Source organism: Podarcis gaigeae (assembly GCF_964106915.1).
Source record: "Podarcis gaigeae genome assembly, chromosome: 3".
Taxonomy (NCBI): Eukaryota; Metazoa; Chordata; class Lepidosauria; order Squamata; family Lacertidae; genus Podarcis; species Podarcis gaigeae.
In genome coordinates, this window is record NC_139680.1 from 88,281,693 (window position 1) to 88,304,452 (window position 22,760).

A 22,760-nucleotide genomic window follows, 5' to 3' on the forward strand; every position below is an offset into this window, starting at 1 on the left:
CAGCAGTGGGATGAGATGATGCAGATATTATTCAAACTATAATGTGAATGGCCACTGGGCTTCTCTAAGCTTTACACAGAATTATGTCACAGACCATGTCACTTGCATATCTTTGCCATTTGGTCCCACTGTTTATTTTCTTCATGCATCATGGCCTCTGATTACTGAAAGCTTAACCCACCACAAATGTTAGTCTTTGAGGTACTACAAGGCTCTTAATTTCCCCCACCTTCCTGTCACCTTTTGAAAGCCCCATCATAAAGTGGTTGTCTCCTTCTTTAGGAAGGGTTGCCCGATTCCTCCTATTTTGCCCCAGACTGCTTCCACTTCAGCCAGAAGGGTCATTCCCAAGGTGCTCGGGCTCTGTGGAATAACATGGTAAGAAAAATCTCTCTCAATGCAATCATCAGACCTCTAAAATCTTCCAGTGAATGTGATTTGCACCAAAAGAACACTCCAAGAATTGCATCATCTTGGCTGAACTTCAATGATTAAAAAAAAATATTTATTAAGTTTCTATTTTCTCAAATTTAAACAAATCCTTATTATACTCATTACATACTTGTCTCATGGCTTCCATAATTCATTATTACTTCATAGCATTTATACATTTTCCCATTTACTTTTCATTTCTTCCGTTAATCACAAATTTTTAAATAAATATAAAAAGGTACAAATCCTTAACATTGCAAGTTTTCTTACAACAACCCTACTAGTGTTGTTAATTGTTTACAATTGTCCGTCAAATATTGTGCTGAACTTCAATGATGTTCCTGGCAGATTAGGGCTAATTGAATTGTTCTCTGTGGTAGATGTTTTTACATCAGACATATTTTAAAAATTACTCACGGGAACTAGCTCTGTAAACTCCTGAAATGTGCTTAAAGAAACTGATTGGATTGGGGCTAGAGCAGCAGTTCTCAAATTTTGTTCTCTGAGCCACATTTTCAGAATAATTTTTTTTATCACACAACACCACTTTTTTTTAATTGCAAAGAAATACATTGGAAAACACAACTAGGGTTGTCCTCCATATCACTTGAGGCTCTTGCTCTCATTTTGAAAGGATATTTATCCATATTCTGCAAATAATAAAAAAAATATTTCTACATTGCACTGAAATGTTTAAATGTTTCTTTGGGTGTCCTGGAATCTTCTTGCCATACTTGCCATCCTCTCCTGCCATGCCAGCGTGACACTTCACACCATTTGAGAATATCTATAGGCAAAAATCTTGCAAATATGGCATTGGTTCTACCACTTGTATTCACTCCATTACTTCTAAAACAAAAGATCAGGTTTGCTTGAGTTTTTATTTCTCATTCTCAACTGTAGTCCAGTTACACATTCCAAAAGAGAAGCAAGTTACCGTATTTTTCGCTCTATAAGACGAAAGTTTTCGCTCTAGTTTTTAGAGGAGGAATACAAGAAAAAAAATATTCTGTTGTTGAAGAGGAAGGAGGAGGGAGGATAAGGCTAAGGCATCACAAGAGGCACTGAACAGCTCTCCCTCTTGCTGTTCTGGTTTCAGCGATAGCTGCGCATCCTGCATTCGCTCCATAAGACGCACACACATTTCCCCTTACTTTTTAGGAGGGGAAAAAGTGCACCTTACAGAGCGAAAAATACGGTACTTCATAATAATCCAAATGCATGTGGGGAAAAGGTGCTATATTCTCACCTGGCAGAGAAGCAGACACCTAGGCCTCATCCGTACTATACATTTAAAGCAGCATTAGACCACTTTAAACAGTCATGGCTTCCCCCAAAGAAACCTGGGAACTTTATTTTTTGTTAAGGCTGCCAAGAATTGTTAGGGGACCCTTGTTGCCCTCACAGAGCAATAATTCTCAGAACGGTTTAACAGTCGATCAGTCTTCCTTCCTTCCTTCCTCATTTTATTTGTATGCTGCCTTTCCATAGTTAAAACCATGCTCAAGGCAGCTTACAACTTGGAGGGCGGAAATTACATACCGTAACTGCAAGGAACTCTGAAAATTGTAACTGTGTGAAGGGTAGGGGGTCTCCTCATATCTTTCAGCACCTGTGACAAACTACATTTCCGAGGATTCTTTGCGGGTGGCAGTAAGCTGCAGGGGTTTAATGTGGTATAATACTGCTTGAAATAAATGGTGCAGATTGGGCCTTAGAAACAAATCTGCTCTATGACTATAAATGTGTTTTAATTTGATGAACGAGCAAACTGACCTGCAGGAGACATGGCCTGTCTGTGTGTGTTGACTCTTTGCCAAAGTCCTGTCTATTGCATTCTTCTCTCCCTTGTAATATGCATCTTTTGCATCCTAAAGCGAAAGATGCAGCAGGATCAAATGGTGTTTTAGTTCAGAAGGCAATGTAACGATGAATCTGCAATTATGCATCGGCTTCTTCCTTCCCCCGAAGGTTATGCAGCTTATAGTGACTGACTCCCCCCTCCCTGCCTGTTTTATTTCTCATCCCATGCTGACTCTTCTTCTTCTTTGATACAGCTAGAACCCCTTGGGGAGAAGTCAAAACTGCAAGCGCTTGAAATGATGATAACCCTCAAATGTCCAGATCAGGTAAAGCGAATCTTCTCAGGAATATTTAACAGTGTTGCTCTTATTAACTAGCTGATGCCCAGCATGATTTGATAGGTGTGTTTTTCCTTCCTTGCTTGCTCTGTCTGTTGAAGAGACAAACTAGCATCGCCGCCATCTTGTTTCTACTCTGGGGCCTATGAACTGCAGAAATTCACAAAGTGGGAAGGAAGCACACCAGGCAGCTAGTTCTCTGGTGGAGCACATGCAGCAGTGGCTTAATTCACACAAACAGTAGGATGCTGTCACAAACTGATGGAGTTGGGAAGGGGACATTCTAGTTTTGATGGAGGAAGAGCATTTGCTGTTTTCCAGACAGGCCTGAACAGCAGAGGTTGGTCCATTTTTGAGGGTGCACTGCCCCACCAACCTCAGCCAATCCCCACCTTCCTGCCTTCTTATGTACATTGGTTTATTTATTTATAAAAATATTTATATGCTGCTGTATATACACAGCAGTTTACAGCAATATAAAACTTCCTCCTCCACTGTAGCAGCTTCATAGACATAGCTATCTCTGCTCTCTAGGGCAATGTCTTTATTTTGACTTGGGTTATCCCTGTTTCATAGGCCCAACCATACTTAATGACATACCGAAACAGCAACTATACCTACACCAGTGAGACCACTGCAGATTATGGAAGCCAGATGCTGTGTGAGGATAGAGCTCCATCCATCAACTTCCCTACTTCAGGTAAACTAAGATGCTTGACATCAAAGCCAGCCAAGTGAAAGTCCATCACTGTACAGTGGTACCTCAGGTTACATACGCTTCAGGTTACAGACTCCACAAACCCAGAAATAGTGCTTCAGGTTAAGAACTTTGCTTCAGGATGAGAACAGAAATCGCACGGCGGTGGTGCAGCAGCAGCGGCAGGCCCCATTAGCTAAAGTGGTGCTTCAGGTTAAGAACAGTTTCAGGTTAAGAACGGACCTCCAGAACGAATTAAGTTCTTAACCCAAGATACCACTGTACTGAGTTCAGTGGAATGGTATTCTTTAAGGCAAGGAGAAATACTTGGTTTGCACAAAAGATAGAAGCCCCATTTAAGCATTTACATTATTAAATATTAAATTTACATGCTTCTACTCTGTCCCTGGTGTTACATTCTCTTGCCATGCAGCACTCAAGTTTTGCAAGTTGAGCATATGGATCTGAAAAGGGTTTCCTTCATTGCAGGCAGCTGCTCACACACAGGGGCTCCACCCAAATTTGTGGGTGTCTTGCTTGAATGGAGCCCTACAGGCAAGCAGCTGCTTGTTCAAGTGGCTACTTTTCCAGGTCTGTGCTCAACACATAGCGATGAAGCTGCAATGTCATGGCTAGGACTAGAAGCCCAGGCCCTGCTTCTCCAGTTACAAGTGAGTGCCCTTCTTATAAATAGCGAATAGGGGTAACGTTGTGCCTTAAAAGTAAGCAGCCTGAACCTTTGTGGGCTTATGTGGAAGTAACTTTCACTAAGTTCCATAGGACTTGCTTCCAGAGAAGTGCATATAGGATTGCAGTCTAATTTATTTGCTTTTGAAAGCAAAATGATTAGCAAATAGCTCAGCAATGGAAAAGCCAAACTGAAATACCCCTGAACTTATGGGAAAGTAGTATCTGGGATACAGCAATGTCTGAGCATCTCACCAGACCATAGCTGTCAACGTTTCCCTTTTTTTAAGGGAAATTCCCTTATTCCAAATAGGATTCCTTGCAAGAAAAGGGAAACGGTGACAGCTATGCACCACACACAGGAGGGCCATTAAAGGCATAACGAATAGAGACACCTTCCAAGTAACGTGGGCCCCATTTTTAAATTATGTTAATAGCCCAAATCAAGAGCTGGTTATACCAACCACTCAATATTCTCAGTGGAGGGGTTACGTAAGGTAATATGTTTGAACGTTGAATGTGTAAGTGTATGTCTAGAGACAGCGGATAAAACAAACATCATTAGCTGTACTGCTGGATAAGTGTTTAATGGTTATTGTATTTGTATTGCTTTAAAAACCAATAAAAATTAGTTTTTTAAAAACTAAAAACAGCTGCTGAAGTAGGTTCTTATTTACAAAAACATTTTTTGCAATGAGGATATTTGCTGCACAGGGATAGCCAATAATGTACCTTCCAGATGTTTTGGACTACAATTCCTACCATCTGTGACCACTGGCCAAACTGACTAGAGCAGATGGGACTTACAGTCCACAAGAGCCCTATGGTGGTGATCCCTGAGTTAGTCTTTAAGGTGCCACAGGTCTCTTTGTCTTCCTGACCCTGCGGTGTGTTAGAACAGCTCTTCTCTTTCTGCAATTTGTTTGCATAACTTGCCGAAATATGATGATGTGACGCTTGCTCAGCTAGTTAGAAGGAATCATCCTTTCAGGTAATTTGCAGGCTGACTTGCTGTAAATAATTCGTTGCAACGTCAAGGCCTCATATACATTTCAGAACTTGGCTATACTTTTATAATACTGCTAGTAGTAAATGAAGCTTGGCATCCCCTTAAATGCTATTAGAAGATGCATCCTCTCCAACTCATAGTTGACGTTTCATCCTACATGAAGCTTGGCTTGCTTTGTGTTGGAATACAGGTCTCCTGTGAGGTAAACTTCCAATCCTGTGTTTTGACCACCAGATGCAAAATAAACCCAACCCATTTTCACTCTTTCCTAGAAACCTGTGTACCTTCAGATGTTAAATGGGCATAAAATAAGAGCAGGATGAGGAGCGTGGCAACACTTCAGACTTCTCTCCCCAATCTAAATCATTATTAAGAATTAGTGCAGTTCAGGGTTAGCGAAGATGGCACCTTTACGATGATAACTTCCATCATCCCTGACCATGGGCCAAGCTGGCTGGCTCTAGTGGGAGTTGTACTCCACAACATCTGGAGGGCACGATGTTGCGTATCCTATACCAGGGTAGGATATCAGTCCTGGTTACCCCACCCACAAAAGAATTAAAATCCATATGGGCTGAATACTTTGTCCCATCACTACTTAAAATGGGTATCCCCTAAACCTCCCACCAACTTGAAAAAGTTTAGAATACCCATATCAATATTATAACCCTTTGGTGCATGCTTAACCATTTTAGAATTATATTCCGGTGCTGTAGTATTTTTAACATTGTTCCACTTATAGAGCTGGTATCCTATAATGCATAGGAGTGCCAGATATATATGGAAAACCAACTCCTTGTGTTGTGCAAAGATTCAGTGCTGAGCAGAATTAAACGGCCCAATCCTATCCTTTGGATCTGTTGATAATCAAAATCCTTAATGGTAGCTTAGGCATTCAGCCTCTTCACTGATAGATTGATCAGTATGTTTCTATCTTGCCCTACACGGCCATTGTTTTATTTTATACAAAACTGCTAAATTTTGTGAATCAGAGCACGTTTGATGTCTCTCAGCACTGGAGTATAAACATTCACTAATTCACATCCTATGATTAACATAATTCTCCTTCCTGTTGCAAATTTAACCACATCTTTTTCTTTCTTTCTTTTTCCTTATAGTGCATAGCTTGAAACCAGCTGACGTGCAAGTAATTGCTGCCCTGGGGGATTCCTTGACTGTAAGAAACATTTTTTGCCATCCCCCAAAGCGAGCTGCATTACAGTTTGCTTGCTTAGACAGAGGAGGGTATTTGGCTGACATACTGGCTTGTGGCATGTAGAATACTTTAGCATGCCAAGCAGATGGAACATTTACTACAGCCGGGGTGTGTGTCATCACTGATGGGAGATAGTGGCCACCACATTTATATGTAAGATGGCTGCATGCACCGCTCCACACATAGATTTCCTTATTCCCAATCATCCACGTAGCTAGCCAGAGTTCTTGGTGATGGTTCCAAGCAGTGCCAGATTTACATATAAACTAAACAAGCTATAGCTTAGAGCACCACTCTCTTGGGGGCCCAAAATTGTTTTAAAGGAAAAGAAAACTGGATGTACGTTTCCAAAATATAAGATAAAAAACAAATAAAATAAAACCTACATACAGCAACAGTGTTTTGTGTTGTGTAGGCTCCTCTGATATAAGTAATGGGCCCCACCTGCTACTAGCCTGCTCCCTAAAATATCACTGGTTTGCTCATTTCTATATATAGGATACCATATAACATATATTCAACACAAAAAACAGCGACAATTTGTTGTTGACAAAGGACAGCTGGACATATAAAGGGCCCCATTACCTTCAGTTGCTTAGGGCCTCATCAAACCTAAATCTGGCCCTGGTTCCAAGGCTCTAGAACTCCTTGCCAGTTGAGGTCCAGCTTCAAATACCTTTTTCTGGCAGACTAATCAAGGGCAGCAGTTGCAGCCCAGTGTGGAAACCCCTCACACCCCAGAGGGCAAAATGACTTCACCATGGTGACCAGCCATTGAAACGCCTCCTTGGCCAGCTGCCATCACAAAGTTTGAAATTGCCCTATCAGGTGCAAGCTGAGGGGTGGAGCCAGGATGGGGATGAAGGCTGACTGTGTCCAGTTGGCCCCATCTTCAAAGACCTTTCACCGTCCGGCCGACAAAGTTTTCTTTAAGTAGGCCATTCCCCTATGTTGTAAATGTGTTGAAATAAGTTTTAGCTGGTGTTTTTATTGAAGTTTTTCCTACCTGATATTTTCTGGGGGTTCTTTGATATCATTGCTGTTTTATTGTATGTTTTATAATATTCTGATTATCATTAGGCAGGACACAAAAATAACTAAAAATAGCCAAAACTCTTCCCCCATATGCCACATTATGTAAAGTGCCAAATTATCATCTAATCCAGCCAGTCATTTGCGCACATGCACCAACTCCATTTCACATTCTCTGTATTATCCTGTACAGAGTGAATATGGGACAGGGTGTTGTAAAAGTTCATTGGCCTGATTGGGTGCCACTTCTCGATTAATTGCCCCATTTATTGTCCAGTTATCTCGAGTCATGCTGATAATGTTTCTAAACCCGGCTTCACGCAGCCATAAATCCTGTTGATGGAACACAGTGTACATAGCAACTGCTTTAGAGCTTTCAAAATGCCATGGAGCATCTGACAAAAGGGGTCAGCTGCCCTTGTTCTAGGAGCCTGAAGCCTTAAAAGTACACTTTTCATTATGAACAACAACAAAACAAAATACGTGAGTTGCCAACTTCATCTATCTCTTTGGTCTCTCTGAGGCAGGCTGGTAATGGCATTGGAGCAAAACCAAATGACCTGATGGATATGAATACGCAGTATTGGGGGCTGGCTTGGAGGTAGGTAACTATCCTTGTGATTTTGCTCCACAAATAGCCACTGACTTGCATTTGTGGATATTTCCTCCCACATACAGTAGGCAGTTTTAGAGCATTGTGTCTGGTTTCGTCGCACGGGGCACTGAGCCTAGGGGGCACTGCAGGGCGTCACATCTATGATGTAGTGAATTGAGCAGAACGAATGGCGAGAGGTGGGGTGGGTGTCGAATCTGGGCCTCACACAGGGCACCACTGAAATTTGAAAGACCAAAGTCTGCCTCCCACCTAAATAAAAGGGGTAGGAAGTAAGCAAAAGGAAACGCCACAATTATTCTGATAGGGAGACTAGCTTGTGAATGTTGAATTTTGAAACTCTTCAGCGCCAAAGTTAGTCAAGATATTTTGGCCCCTGAGGCAGAAAATCCCACAGGCACCTCTCCACATTATTTCCCTTGCAAAAGCATGAAATGTACTTTTTGGTGTTTGTCATTGTTCCTCTTACTGGCTAAAACTTGACTAAGAGGCTCTTTCTTTCTTTCTTTCTTTCTTTCTTTCTTTCTTTCTTTCTGACTCTTATTGCAGTATTGGAGGAGATGCTTCATTAAGGAATGTAACAACTTTGCCCAGTAAGTAAAAGTCAAGGGGTTGGATCCAGATTTACAAAGCAATCCTAAGAACAGGAAGCTGGCGGAATTTATGGTGGCTTAAATTAAACATGCACAAATTACCCCTATTTCAAACTCCTTTCAGGAGTGGGACTACTGCGGCTGACCTGGCCTAAGCCTGGCAGAGGGAAAGCAAGCCTTTAAAATGCAGTTTACTTACATCTCCCTTTTTGCCGGCATAAGTTCCACCAGGTTGCCAGGTCACATGACTAAGCTGAATGGAGTTAGGCTCCAGCCTAAATCCATTCTGCTTGGTGCCATCCTGCCACTCCCCCAGGGCTTGACATCCTCCAACATTTCCCCCACCTTGTCATCCTATTGTCTTCTCCAGCCACCCAGCCAAGATCTTCTCAGGTTCCTGACTCCGCATCAATTATTTCACCTATATACTTCCAAGCTACTCACTCATTTACTAGAATAATACATGTCCTGCTTTCTGCTTATGGGAGTAGTGCTCAAAGTGGTAACAACATTAAAACAACAATAAAACAACAACCAGTAAACAATTTGAACAACAAGAAAACAAGAGGTTTTTTAAACCACCAAAGTTATTATTTTCTTTCTTTCAGATATCCTCCGTGAGTTCAATGCTAACCTCACGGGATATTCGACTGGCACAGGAGACCTAAGAAAGCCAACTGCCTTTCTCAACCAAGCAGTTCCAAGAGCACCAGCTGAGTAGGTCTATCCACAGCATAGTGTCATGTGGAAATTGTTCAGCTCACGGCGGCGGTGTGGTGCATGCCCATCGCGTCATCCTCATGCAGTCCCTGCAGCATCACAAAGTGGCACTGGACTAGCAGGGCTTGCTTGTTGTGCCTGCCAAGGGCTGCGGGCGGGCAGCAGCAGCACAGCAGCACAGGGATGGCAGAGCAGCAAGGAGCAGAATGCACCCCCCAAAATGCGCCTGAGGCCACTGACCCTCTGCCTCCCCCAGGTCACATCCATACCCCATGTTTAACTCACTTATATCACTTTGACAGCCATGGCTTCCTCTGAAGAATCCTGGGTACTATAGTTTGCTAAGGGAACTGTAAAGGTAAAAAAGTAAAGGACCTCTAGACGGTTAAGTCCAGTCAAAGGCGACTATCTCATCTCGCTTTCAGGCCGATGGAGCCGGTGTTTGTCCACAGACAGCTTTCTGGGTCATGTGGCCAGCATGACTAAACTGATTCTGGCACAATGGAACACCGTGATGGGAGCCAGAGCACACAGAAACACTGTTTACCTTCCTGCCACAGTGGTACCTATTTATCTACTTGCACTGGCGTGCTTTCGAACTGTAACTCCATGAGGACTCTCAAGGGAAACCATGTCTGTTAAAGTGGTACCAATTAAAGTGGCTTTAAATACGTAGCATGGATGTGACCCCAGCCTAACTAGGCTTTGATAGAAAGGAGGTGAGTCCTAAGTATTGCCCAGCTTCTTTGTCTTGCAGTCATTCTGTGAAAACATGAAGGAAGTAGCTTTCATAGATATTTATCCATATGGTTCATATTTAGTACAGTGAGAGAAGGCAGGTGTTCCCCTTTCCCATGGTCTCATTTATTGTCTTTATGTGCTCAGATACTATGGTGATGTCCCTGAACTCTCAAAGACACACATATTAGAAGTCATTTCTACCACATAGTATTTACAGCCTTATCTGGCAGAGATAAAGTAAACTTGATATGGTTCCTGGAATACCATACAGTAACAAAAGGAAGAAAGGAATTACCTTACCTAATCCGACTATTCCTCTCTGCTGATATGAAACCATTTTTTATTTTCATTTTCATTGTCGAAGAATGTAAATCAAAACCAAGAACCCAAAGTAGCATTTGGAATGTCACACAATCCTAATCATGGGAAAGAAATGAAATGTGTTTCAGCTCATTCCAAGCCCTGGAGCTTCCTTAAAAGCCTAACGTTTCCATTAGTCTTCTGGGTTGTTGTTTTTTGCAGACTGCTTTTTCATGCACTTGTTTCAGTCAGGGACTATAGAGCAAAACTAGGAGCTGAAAAAAAGTAACTCAAAGAAGGAGCAGTTTTTGCTTGGAGGCCCCCATTCCTGGTTTCGATTAAGGTTTTGAAAGGAAATTTCAAATGTTCTTTCTGCCTTTGTGTGTTTTCACTAAAGTACCCCAGCGGAAGTGAGAATCTCTGCTTATGGGGACCAAAAGGGTGGAAACATAGCACAAAAAAAGAGGGCAAAGAAAGAGGACACCTTTGCATAAACTGTCCAGATGCTGTCCACACGCTAACTTTTGAGGAGCACCTTCAAGGCTCCTGCTCTCCCTTTTTGTGGTCCAGGACTGCCAGAGGACTAATTTAGGATAGGGGCTCCCTTGCTGTTAGAAATGAGTCATCAGGCACTTTCACAGATGACTCATTTTTCCTTGGTCCTATTTTCCCAGTCCAGTTGTAAACAAAGACAATATAGTCTTAAAGTGCCCCCCTGGGTCTCAGGAAATCCAAATTCCATTTTAGCCAATGATTTACCAGGTTAGATTGGGCAAGTTGTCTCCCTTTCTGGGACTGCAGTTCTCTCTTGGTAAAATGGGAATAGCCACTTCTTACTGTACATACCTGTTTTTAAGGATGAGTCTACAGATATATTCAGGCATCCAATATATGCCCCGTGTCATTTTACCTTGTCCCCTCTTTCCTAGGAAATTACCAGACCAAGTAAAGCACCTTGTGAAATTAATGAAAAATGACTCGGTAGGTTGACAACATTCAAGAAACTTGCTTACTTGTTACATTATATGAAGGGTCGCCGATAATTGCTTCATGTCGGTTGGCAACCATGCATTATATACCTGTGTGAATAAGCCAGCAATGGTAACACGTGCATTCTTTTTTCTTTGCTTAGAGAATCAATTTTGACACAGACTGGAAGGTCATAACTGTATTCATTGGAGTCCATGATCTGTGCAACTATTGCAAAGACATGGTGAGTTATGGGGATGTTCTCAAAGCTCTGAGATGTTGGATGAAAGCCAGAATGGTGGTTTGCAGGGAATCAGTAAAGGCTTTGCTTTGTGATGGTAAAAGATGAAAACTCATGGCTTGGAGACCCTAATGCAGCCTAGATGGCTTGGGTGGAGGCTCTAGCTATTATTAGCACCAGAGCAAAGGTAGTTGTGCTGCCTAAAGGATCATTCTGGGTTAAAAAATGGCTTTATGTGGAAGCTGGAAGAAGATTGACTCTCTTACCTGCTCTGGCCACAGTTTGTAGTGTTTTCTAAAGACACAAGTTGATAAACTCCACACTTCCGTGTGGTTCATTTTGGCTGCTTAATATTACAAAAGCCCTAGACTAGCCACACATAAAAAAATTCTGAACAGCCTTAGCAGCCCACAACCTGAGTGTCAGAACTATTAGACCAAGGAAATTCAAATTTTAGGGAGTCCCCATAGCTTTTTTGAAGTTGAAGATGTAGCTTCAGGTATCAAATCAACTCTTAGGATGCTGGTTTTGGTTAAAGAAGGTTATGAAAAGAGGGTGGTCTGCCTCGCTTCCCCAACCACAAGATGTTCCAAATGTGACCTTCCTGTAGGGTTTGTTTCTTTGAGATGAAAGAAAGCGTTGGAGACTTAATGGTGCATTTGCTATACAAACAGATCATGTTGGAAATTTGTAGACCACTGAACATCCATTTCATTCTCTACTTTCTGACTCCTTCGCTGTCTTAAGAATATTCAGTATGTTATTTCTATCCCTCTCCCAAGAGCTGAAGGATGTGACGTATCACAGGCAGGGAAACATCTAGTCATCAGGGGTCCAAGATTGTGCAGATGTCAGATTATGCAAAAACAGTATAATTATTGTCCTGTCCACAATGATCGAGACAGCCAGATTCAGAGCATCTTGTATTTTGTGTTTTTTATCTTGTATTTTTATGTTGTGAACCACCCTGAGATCTATGAATGAAGAGTGGTATACACATTTAATTAATTAATTAATTTTTGGGGAAAGGTTTTATTTGTTCATTGTAACTCTTAATTGGGATGCACAAATTCACTAGCATCATTATTATTTTTTAGCTACATCATGAATTCCATGTTATGTTTCCTAGTAAGGAGTGACTTGCATGATTAATCTCATGTCTTTATGAGCTTTGCAAAGGTCACTTTTACCTTTTTTAGGACTAGTAACTCTCTCTTTCTGCCTCCTACTTGTATCAGGATCACTATTCAGCTGTAAACTTTTCAAGCCGTGTTCAAAAAGCACTTGACCTTCTTCATGCAGAGGTAGGTGGCTGCTGCCTGGAGAGCATCTTTTCATTTTATTTTAGGATGTTGCTGCATAATCGCACAATGGTTGTTTTTTAGGAGATTTTCAGAGCCATCGTTTGAAATGGTCTGAGGCTGACTACAATTTCATACTACCCACCAAACCTCAAGTGAGGTCACATTTTACCACATTCATACAATTTCTCAGTACTAAAGTGGTATTGTTTGGTTGGTGGAGAAATGCAATTCTCCCCTTCCTATACATGGACTCAAATAATGCACATACAAATCTACTATTGCTATGTAGGATTCAGTTAAATAGGGTTCATGGGATCCCTTCAAATAGCACATAGAATATGTCTAGTAATATGTGGCAAAGTCCTCCCTCTTCTCCCTGCCTAATCCGTGTTATCCCATTTTTTCTATATGAACCTAGCAGCAGGGGCAGAGCAAGGTGGGTGCGGCAGGTGTGGTCCACCCCGGGTGTCACCTCCGAGATGCCAAAATTTTTGCACCGGGTACCACCTGACCTTGCAAAATTATTATTTGCAAAAAATAATAATTTGGGGGGTGGATACAAGAAATTTTCTGCACCGGGTACCACCTGACCTTGCTATGCCACTGCCTACCAGGACCCTGAGATAATCTTCTGAGGCCCTTCTTCATTTGCCTCCTCCTTGAGAGGTCCAGAGGGTGGCAACACGAGAACGGGCCTTCTCTGCAGTGGCTCCCCGTCTGTGGAATGCTCTCCCCAGGGAAGTTCACCTGGCGCCTTCATTATACACCATTAGGTGTCAGGCAATTACATTCCTTTTTAACCAGGCTTTTGGTTGATCTGATTTACATCCTATGCCCTTTTAACATGTGCTCTTTTTTGGGGGGTGGGTGCTATTGGGTTGTTGTTTTTATTTTTATTATGTATTCTGTGATTTTATATATGGATTTTATTCTGTGAACTGACCTGAGACCCCCGGGTATAGGGGGGTATATAAATTCAAATACCAATAATAATAATAATAATAATAATAATAATAATAATAATAATAATAATAAGAAGGTCCTAGGTCTTCACATGATTTAGTTAGAAAATGTGTGGATATCCTGGAAAGGATAATATACATTTGGAGTGTTCTGTGCTTGATTGTGCAGAGAAGCCTTTAGCTATGGTATAAAACTCTCCAAAGGGATGTTTCAGTGACTATAGAAGGACATCCTACATGCATTATTGCAAAGCCACAAGGGAGCCATGTGCCTGAATGAGTAATATAATGTGACTGGGTAGGGGGTGGTGGACTTGTGCCACCATATCACTAATTACTGTCACCAACTATATTCTGTAGGTGACCATGACACACTCACATTAACATTAATCGCCATTATCTAATCTTCCTGGAAAGCTTCCATGTGGAGGGGTTAGGGATATGGGGGAAAGTGGGTCAAACAAGATGAGCAATGAATCAGGCTTGATAGCTGCTTTGACATAGAGTTAGAAACGATGCAAGCCCTGTGTTTCACACGCTGTTGTCTCTTAGAACTTAGTGCTTCCTTTCTCACCAGGTGCCGAAAGCTTTGGTGAATCTGGTGAATGCAATGGACCCTCTTCCTCTGAGACAACTGTTTCTGGATAGCAGATTGCCCTGCCCTGCTCATCTAGCGGTGTAAGCCAACTTTGGTCTCTTCTTGTATCCATGCCATCCAAGTATATTAGGGCCATTCTGCATGGCATCCACACCACCAGGTACTTACAGCACATGGCTTCCCCCAGTGAATCCTAGGAGCTGTAGTTTACCCCTCACAGAACTGCAATTCCCAGTGTTCTTTGGGAGAAGCCATGTATAGTGGTGAATGGTAAGCAAATGATCTGCTCACTGGATGTTAGGTGAGATCCCCGTATAATGGTATGTCTAGGCATGGCTTTACTCTAGCACAGAGGAAGGGCTTGAAATGGAAGCATCTCTCGGACTGCAAATTCTTAATCGGCTAAAACGAGACAAAAGCCCATGATGGAACAAAAATAGGAAAACTTTCTGAAATGCCTTTGTGTTAGACATTTCGAGAAAGCTAATTTCAAGCCAGCAGGATCTGTCATAACAAGCCATGTGTGGTAGCCTCAATATGTCATATTGTGCAGGTTGTGTTTTCCTTACCAAGTCACGATTTAGCAGATTTCCTTGGGAAACAAAACACAGATGTAGAATAAATGGATTATATTTAGTCTGTCTTCGTTCCTTAGTATCCTTAGTGTAGTGGACTGCAGTCCTCGAAAACCTTATTCTATGGTAAATTAGTCTTTGAGGTCCTATAAGTTTCTCGGTTGCTTCCCCCCCCCCCCAATTAGAGTAGTAGTAATTGCTCTGGATATCCTTGGTTTCTTGCGATGGGAAAAGTGAAACGTTAAAATTGTATTTGAGTCCTTGGATCCAGTATAATCCCCTACCATCACTTCTATAATTCTGATTTCTTTTATGTTTCCAATTCTGATTTTCAGTGACTTTCTACTTTCTATATTTCCTTATCTATCTATCTATCTATCTATCTATCTATCTATCTATCTATCTATCATCTATATATCTATCATCTATCTTATTTCAAATACAATCTCTAAGCAGTTTATGACATCCTAAAAATAAATAAATAAAAGGAAAACCCAAAAATACAGAAAAAATGTGTACTTTATAGCATGGATAACAATGAGATAATCTATCCTCTTAAACATCAGTATAACCTGAAACAGCCAACAGACATGGACCATGATAACTACTCGTAATTCCAAAATATGGCAGTCCTGCTTTATCAATATATGCTGTTTTTGTCCCGCATTCCCTTTAATTTCATATGCAGAGAGAATTGTGAGTGTGTTCTCACCGTTCAAGAAGGCTCACCAGAGCTGGCGAGGATGAAGGAAGCAGTCCAAGCTTATCAGGTATATCTGCAAAGAATCAATATTGTCATTTTGCATGTTACCTGCTGTCTTTGTATGAATGTTGTTGCATTATACCCCATACAACCATATATTGTTCTTCTGGAACATCCTGCGACATGATTTAAAACTACCACACTCTAGAGACAAAAATTGGATAACTGTCTCAAGAGAACCCCACCAGCATTTCATGATTTGTTATAATCTGGACCATGTATATTATGTGTGTTGTTTCTGTGCTGTTTTTGGCACAGAAATTAGTTTCCTAACAGTACACTGGCTCACACTTTCTGCTAAATCATGGTTCAACATTATACCATAGTTTAGTGTGCCTTGAACTGCGGTTTGTTTACAAACCATGGTTTGTTCTTGAGGAACTCCTTTTATTTTTATTCCACAGAGCAGTCTGCAAAGCCTAGTGGAGACTGGCAAGTATGACACCCAAGAAGATTTTACAGTAGTACTGCAGCCTTTCCTCCAAAGCATCATACTTCCTCTTCTACAGGTGTGTCTTGGCTGGATTGAATATGGATGTGGATGTGGATGTTGCTTACCTTATAAGAAAGCCTGGAGAGCTTTTAGGACATTCTTTGGGATCTTGAAATTTTGACGTAAGGCTGTTATGATGCAATTTGGATTGAGTCTTGGACTCTGGGGGCGGCTTGATTATTAAGCATTCATCCTGCCTTGCTCATGCAAGGATCATGTGTCTGATCCTTACTGAGCATAGTGTGTGGTCTGTGAACACTGACCTATATTGAGGTGATGAGAAGGACTTCCTGCACAGCAGCCAGCACTTCCATGTGGGTTCACTGAACACTCAGACCAGTGGCCTAGTATTCCACATTAGACTGCGCACAGAAGTTAAAATATGTAATTCCTGCACCTTTGCAGTGTTTGTGAGCTGAGAATACTAGTATGAAGACCCAGTACCCTTTAGTTTAGACCTGCACCAGCATTTCTTAATTTTCTCTGGGATTGGGAACATATATATATATATATATATATACCAAAAGAAGAAGCTTTGTTAGCAAGGACAAAACCTGTCCTGCCATAAAAGAACCTTTCAGACTGAGATACTATGCAGCTGTTTTCAAAAGTGGAACTGAAATGACCAGGGCTTATTAAAACAATAGTTGAAGGCTGAGTATTCACTGTGACTGACAGTTGCTTTATTTGTCACTCTTAAAGAAACACCAGCAAGGTTACATCAGCTTTGAAAATGTTGACTGATTTCAACATTTTACATTTTTTGCAGCAAGTTGTAATTTGTCAGTTTACATAAATTGCTCTTTTGCAGTTTATAAATGTGACCTATCGTTTTGTATTCTGTTGTGCATCCTTTTAATTCATGTTTCATAGTTCTTTCAGGCTTGAAGTAACTTTTAAAAAAGCAGTTTATGCTGCAAGAAAAGTTAAGAAAAACTGTTCTGGCAACGCAAGAACTTTATTGACCTGAAAGAGCTCACATTAAATTTGATAGAATTGACACATACCGTGTAATGCCTCCACCCCCTGCTATTGACTTGAATGGAATATTAGTTACTAGAGAATTGAGGCAGTCTCTGATAGTTTCAGACTAGACACTAAAGAATTCAAACATTTTCACTGGATTGAATTTTTGGGATTGTCTCTTTGAAACCCCACCCCCCACCCCCCACCCCCTCAAAAATCTAATGTTTTCAATCTTTTCAGGATGGACGTCCAGACATCTCTTTCTTTGCACCTGATTGCTTTCATCTGAGTCAAAAGTCACATTCCCACCTTTCTCGGGCCCTCTGGAACAATATGGTAGGGCATGGGATTTGATAATTTTGCTAATGTCCTCTTATTTGTACAGTGTATATCTCCTGGGTAGCAAAGACCTTTGTGTATTTTGCATATTCAGAATTTCTCCTGTTGACTTCAGATTATGTGTTTATTTGTTTACTAGCAACTAGAATTTCTCGGGAATTCTAAGAAACTAAAAAAATCTGTGCTACTTTGAAAACAGTGCTTAAAACTAGCACAGTTTTGAAAGGTTTAGGCCACCATTTTGATTCAAGATGGTATCCAATCTTATCCAGACATAGACAAAGTTCATTGAACCATCATACAAAAATTGGTTGCAATTTCTTAAGGGATGTTCAAATTCATAGTGAACAAACAACTTCTAAAAATATATATAGTAGATATAGTAACACCTATGTACAAGAGGCCTTCTAAGGAGCAGGCATAACAATTATTCCCAAGGGGCTTACAGACTTGAGAGAAACAAGGAAACAACAGGAAGGTACATATGGAAACAACGGTAGGCAGGAGAAGAATATATGATTATTTCAATTACATGTGTTTTGGATAAGTTACCACAAGAGCATAGGGAAAGGGGGGGTGATCCAAAGGCTTCCAGGAAAAGATGAGATAATCCTTGCTCTCACCACTGTGAAATTATTGTCCTGTAGACAGTTGCTATGTCACTCACTTAGAATTTGAGTTAAATTTCAGTGGCAATAAAACTGAGAACCCTTGAGAAAATGAGTTTGCAAAGTGCCTCGGGGATCAAATTATGGAACAAATGCATCATAGTATTTATTAGTTTTTATTTTGAAAGACAATTATTAGGGGGGAAAAGAAGAAACACTGTTATATAACCATTTGTTTTGTTTTGCAGCTTCAACCTTTAGGGAAGAAATCCATTTCCTTCAACTTTACAGATAATGTAACCCTGAGCTGCCCAACTCTGGTAAATAGAGCATCATCTTTCAGGGCAAAAGGTGTCAAATATGGGTGTCAGCAATCTAACACTCAAAGGATAAGCCACTGTCTTGTGTGATCAATTATTTTTCCAACTAAGCCCTCTTTTTAGAATACAGGTGTCCCCCTACCTACGCACAACTGACTCACATGCAACTCTATGTGCATGGTGCTGGGAAATAATTAAATAATTCAGTTCAAACCAAGAAATGGCAGGAGAGAGCTGGAGAGTCTTCATGGCTCATGAGGAAGCCCTCCCCAGAGCCCAAAGAGGACATCAGTGAGGGTGGAGGAAACCTCAAAGAGACCAGAGGTACAGCAGGGCTTTGCTTATGCTGCTAAGCCTCCCTGTCTAACAGCTGGTGTGTGGGGTAGCGCAGCAGCAGCAGCCATTTTCCTGCACCTCCTCTAGCCTCCTGCTGGCCCCGTTTTCCTGCACCTCCTCCAGCCGCCTGCTGGCCTCAGAGCTTCAATTCTAGTTGTTGGATATTTTTGGATGCAGTGTTTTTAGTCTGGGTTGGTGAGAGAGCGGCAGAGACGGTGTTTAAATTGTGTTTAGGGGGTGCTCCCCACTTTATGTGATTTCATTTACATGCAACCCCTGCCTAAGGGAGGGGAGGGATACCTGTACTGAGTTTCATAGAAACTACCCCCCCACACACACAAGCTTTCTCTGTCAGAGATGGAAGCTTTCTGTCCCAGTCTACAACACTGAGTTCATCTGTGTATCTGTATGTACATTTGTTATGGCCCAGGGGTTACTAAGCCACATAGCAGAGAAAACAAATAGAAAGCTTCACCTTTCCACAATATGCCTCCAGTTTTCTTACTGGCCTTGCCAGTTCCTTGTGCTTCTCCTCTCTCCAAGCAGAACTAGTACATTTCACTTGGCTCACTTCCATAAACTTGCAGGTCTATTTACATGGACCAGGAGTGCAAGCATATGCACATTTACTCAGAGGTCCATCCCACTTATGTGCAAAAGTTAGATTTTCAAATTTTATTATATTTTAGTTTTTATTTGAAAAATGTACAGATGGCTAACTAGCAGAATGCAACAATAAAATTTCAATTAATAGGAGAGATAGTAACAGTTTTCCAAAGTAACTGTGATACTGCCCTGATTTGATGTCCTTGTTTACCTTCCGGGTAAAGGTTTTCCATCCTTAAATTCTGGGCTTGGTCTACTTTGATGCGGGTGGCGCTGTGGGTTAAACCACAGAGCCTAGGGCTTGCCAATCAGAAGGTCAGCGGTTCGAAACCCCATGACAGGGTGAGCTCCCGTTGTTCGGTCCCAGCTCCTGCCCACCTAGCAGTTCAAAAGCACATCAAAGTGCAAGTAGATAAATACGTACCGCTATGGCGGGAAGGTCAACAGCATTTCCGTGCGCTGCTCTGGTTCGCCAGAAGCGGCTTTGTCATGCTGGCCACATGACCCGGAAGCTGTTCGCCGGCTCCCTCGGCCAATAAAGTGAGATGAGCGCCGCAACCCCAGAGTTGCTCACGACTGGACCTAATGTTCAGCGGTCCCTTTACCTTACTGGTCTACTGTCTGGTCTACTCTTCTCTCTCTAATGGGTTCTCGAAGCCAAACTCTTCTTTTTCTATGTGAGAATCATGATTGCAGAACTAAATTGAATTCATATTGGCAAGCCCCACAGACCTCAACTCTAATAAATGCATCCTTCTGGTGCTGGCATAAATTCCGCAGTATTTGGAGCTTGAAATGTTCTTCCTTTCTTTTAGCACCAACCATTCCTGGGAACCTACAAGAACAGCAATGGTTCACATTCGCCTCTGGAGCCCACACAGAAGCCAAGCCAGGTGATTCCTTTCTCATTTACTGTGCCTTATACGTGTGAGCATAGTACTGAACAGCTGTTGTCTACAGGATCTTTTCACACTTCACATAAGCACCCTGCAGTGACTGTTAAGGGAGGTGAGCTCTCTTTAGATGGATGCACCTGCAAGAGATAAACTTGACTTTTGAATCCTGCCTTATGGATTTAATTGTGCAAATGCAGCCAGCGCCTCTTGCAATGAACTGTTTGAAGACCAAACAAAATGAAGATTGTAAATCTATGTGCAAATGCTAAAGGTGTGATATGAATTATAAGTAACAGTACACTAGTGGCCAAAATTGTGGAAACCTATTGGGAAAAGTGTATTGCAGAGATTTGATGGCTCATAACACCACTTTTATTTGGAGTAATACCATAAAATTATATATGAATGGAATGGTAATTTAATGAAGAATGTAATGCAACAAAGTTTGTTCAATTATCTGTATTCTATCAAACGTTATAGCTAAATAACCAGAAAAAATGAAGCACAACTTACTTAGGTTGATATACAGTAGCTTTCCTTCATTTGAATGTAGCCAATGAGCATGAGTGTTTAGAGAGCCAATTAGGTGTCATCTTGCTTTGGCAATGATCCAATCAGGTCACAGTAGGATTCAGCTATTGATGTTATATATTGGAGCTGAGAGAACATCTGTCAGTGTGTTATGTGATTGCTCTCAAGTTGGTGGTTGTTTTTTGTGTTCTTTCATTTAGTGAGCTTATAAAACGTAATAAAATTAAAGAAATGGTGCAAAGAGTTTACTGGTTGCCCAGAAAGCGATGTAAAACCAGGACTACATGATCGCATGCTATCTCTAGTATGAAGCCTGGGGGTGAGGGCAATAAATGGAGGCTGCTTAGTATAGACCAGCAAAGGCTGGAAGTGGGGCTTTCTTGGGCTTCTGAACCATGACTTGAAATCCTTGCATGTTCAATATATTTTCATTTCATTTGAAAAGCTTCTAATGATGTGTTGATTGCATTTGTCTTTAAGAGCTGGGGTAGTGATCTGTCATGCCCTGGACAGGCGGCATCCAAAAAAGCCCCAAGATCAGGTGAGAAATAAGGAGATACAGAAAGAACACGTGATGCAGAGTTTTGCTATCTCTTTCTTTTGCATTTTTTAAAGTCTCGGGGAGGTGTTACTGCGAGATTACCAGGGGGGAGGGGAGGGAAAGTGGTAGATAAACGTGGTCTTCTTTTTCATTTTTCATTTATTCCTAAGATTCTAGCATTTTTGTCCATTGCATTTTTCTGCACTTGCAAATTCTGCATCTGTGAAGGCTGTAGACTTGTTTTGAAATTAAAACCAGTATTCTCAGAGCTCTGAAAAGAGTATCTTATCACAACCGTAAGTACCTTTAGGGCTGCTGTGGGTATAGATAAGGGTGGAAATGCTGTACGCAATGAATATTCTGTTCACTTCAGTGGAATTTAAGCTTCCTAACTGCTTGCAGGATTGCCCCCCAAAGAGAGAATTAAACTCAGAATATGGCAACCAAGATAATTCAGGATTTAGAAAATGTGTCCCATAAGGAATATTTGTGCCATTGCTTAGTGAGAATTTTTTAATGTTTAGCATTGTTGATCTGCTTGTTACAATCCTATGCATGTTTACTTAGAAGAAAGCCCCAAATGGGTTTAATAAAGCTTGTTCCCAGGTAAGCGTACATAGGATTGCAACTTAAAAATAGCTTCCATCTCTTTAGTTTCCAAGTTCAGCCCATTCAGCATATAATTTCTGGTCCGTGTAGAATTTTAAGTACCCTTACCAATTACTTGACTGGACTTTGTTTAAATGTATTTGTATCAAGCGGTTCGTGAATATCTTAAGAAACAAACAAACAAACAAAACCATACCAGTGACACCCTTCCTCTATGATGTCCTCCTTCCACCACCCCCTTATCCAGTCCACAGGCTACAACCTTCTGACATCAAAGTGATAGCTGCCCTCGGTGATTCTTTGACGGTAGGTCTACGGGATGCAGCACCCGGGGAAATTCTGCTCTCCACAAGGATGCTGTAGTTTCAATCAACACCCAGCAATAAGGTTAAACTCATCAAAGGAGAATTCATGCCCAGTGGCGTAGCGTGGGGGGTGCAGGGGGGGCCGGCCGCACCGGGCGCAACATCTGGGGGTTAGGGTTAGGGGGCGCAAATCCACGGGTTAGGGGGCACAAATCCACGGGTTAGGGGGCGCAAATCTACAGGTTAGGGGGCAGAAATCCACGGGTTAGGGGGCACAAATCCACGGGTTAGGGGGCACAAATCCATGGGTTAGGGGGCGCAAATCCACAGGTTAGGGGGCGCAAATTACTTGCCTTGCCCCGGGTGCTGACAACCCACGCTACGCCACTGTTCATGCCCAGCACACTTGATCCAATAAAAGGTATCATCTAAACGCTTTGGAATATTGTATGCTTAGCCGGACATTTCAGTTTGCAGCAGGGTGCCTATTATGAAAAGAACCCTGGGCGTGGGTTTAGTCATCATGGAAGCCTGGTGCAAGTCATAAAGATCACATCAGTACCATACATTTAAAGCACGTTGGGTGCATTCAACCGAACACCATGACAGTTGTTCGA

General features: G+C 41.6%; 1 protein-coding gene across 5 annotated transcripts in view; it reads left to right on the forward strand.

Moving 5' to 3' along the window:
* Window positions 1-22,760, forward strand: part of PLB1 (phospholipase B1) — a 111,951-nt gene that overhangs the window by 63,143 nt on the left and 26,048 nt on the right. For all 5 annotated transcript variants that reach the window (XM_083732156.1, XM_083732157.1, XM_083732158.1 and 2 more), the window contains 18 exons: window positions 283-378; window positions 2,490-2,561; window positions 3,150-3,273; window positions 6,085-6,143; window positions 7,742-7,815; window positions 8,377-8,420; window positions 9,029-9,137; window positions 11,111-11,162; window positions 11,314-11,394; window positions 12,630-12,695; window positions 14,235-14,335; window positions 15,519-15,600; window positions 15,998-16,102; window positions 17,293-17,388; window positions 18,248-18,319; window positions 20,077-20,154; window positions 21,169-21,229; window positions 22,086-22,144. In XM_083732156.1, the coding sequence (XP_083588282.1) occupies window positions 283-378; window positions 2,490-2,561; window positions 3,150-3,273; window positions 6,085-6,143; window positions 7,742-7,815; window positions 8,377-8,420; window positions 9,029-9,137; window positions 11,111-11,162; window positions 11,314-11,394; window positions 12,630-12,695; window positions 14,235-14,335; window positions 15,519-15,600; window positions 15,998-16,102; window positions 17,293-17,388; window positions 18,248-18,319; window positions 20,077-20,154; window positions 21,169-21,229; window positions 22,086-22,144 (1,431 nt within the window). The remainder of the gene's footprint in view (window positions 1-282; window positions 379-2,489; window positions 2,562-3,149; window positions 3,274-6,084; window positions 6,144-7,741; window positions 7,816-8,376; window positions 8,421-9,028; window positions 9,138-11,110; window positions 11,163-11,313; window positions 11,395-12,629; window positions 12,696-14,234; window positions 14,336-15,518; window positions 15,601-15,997; window positions 16,103-17,292; window positions 17,389-18,247; window positions 18,320-20,076; window positions 20,155-21,168; window positions 21,230-22,085; window positions 22,145-22,760) is intronic.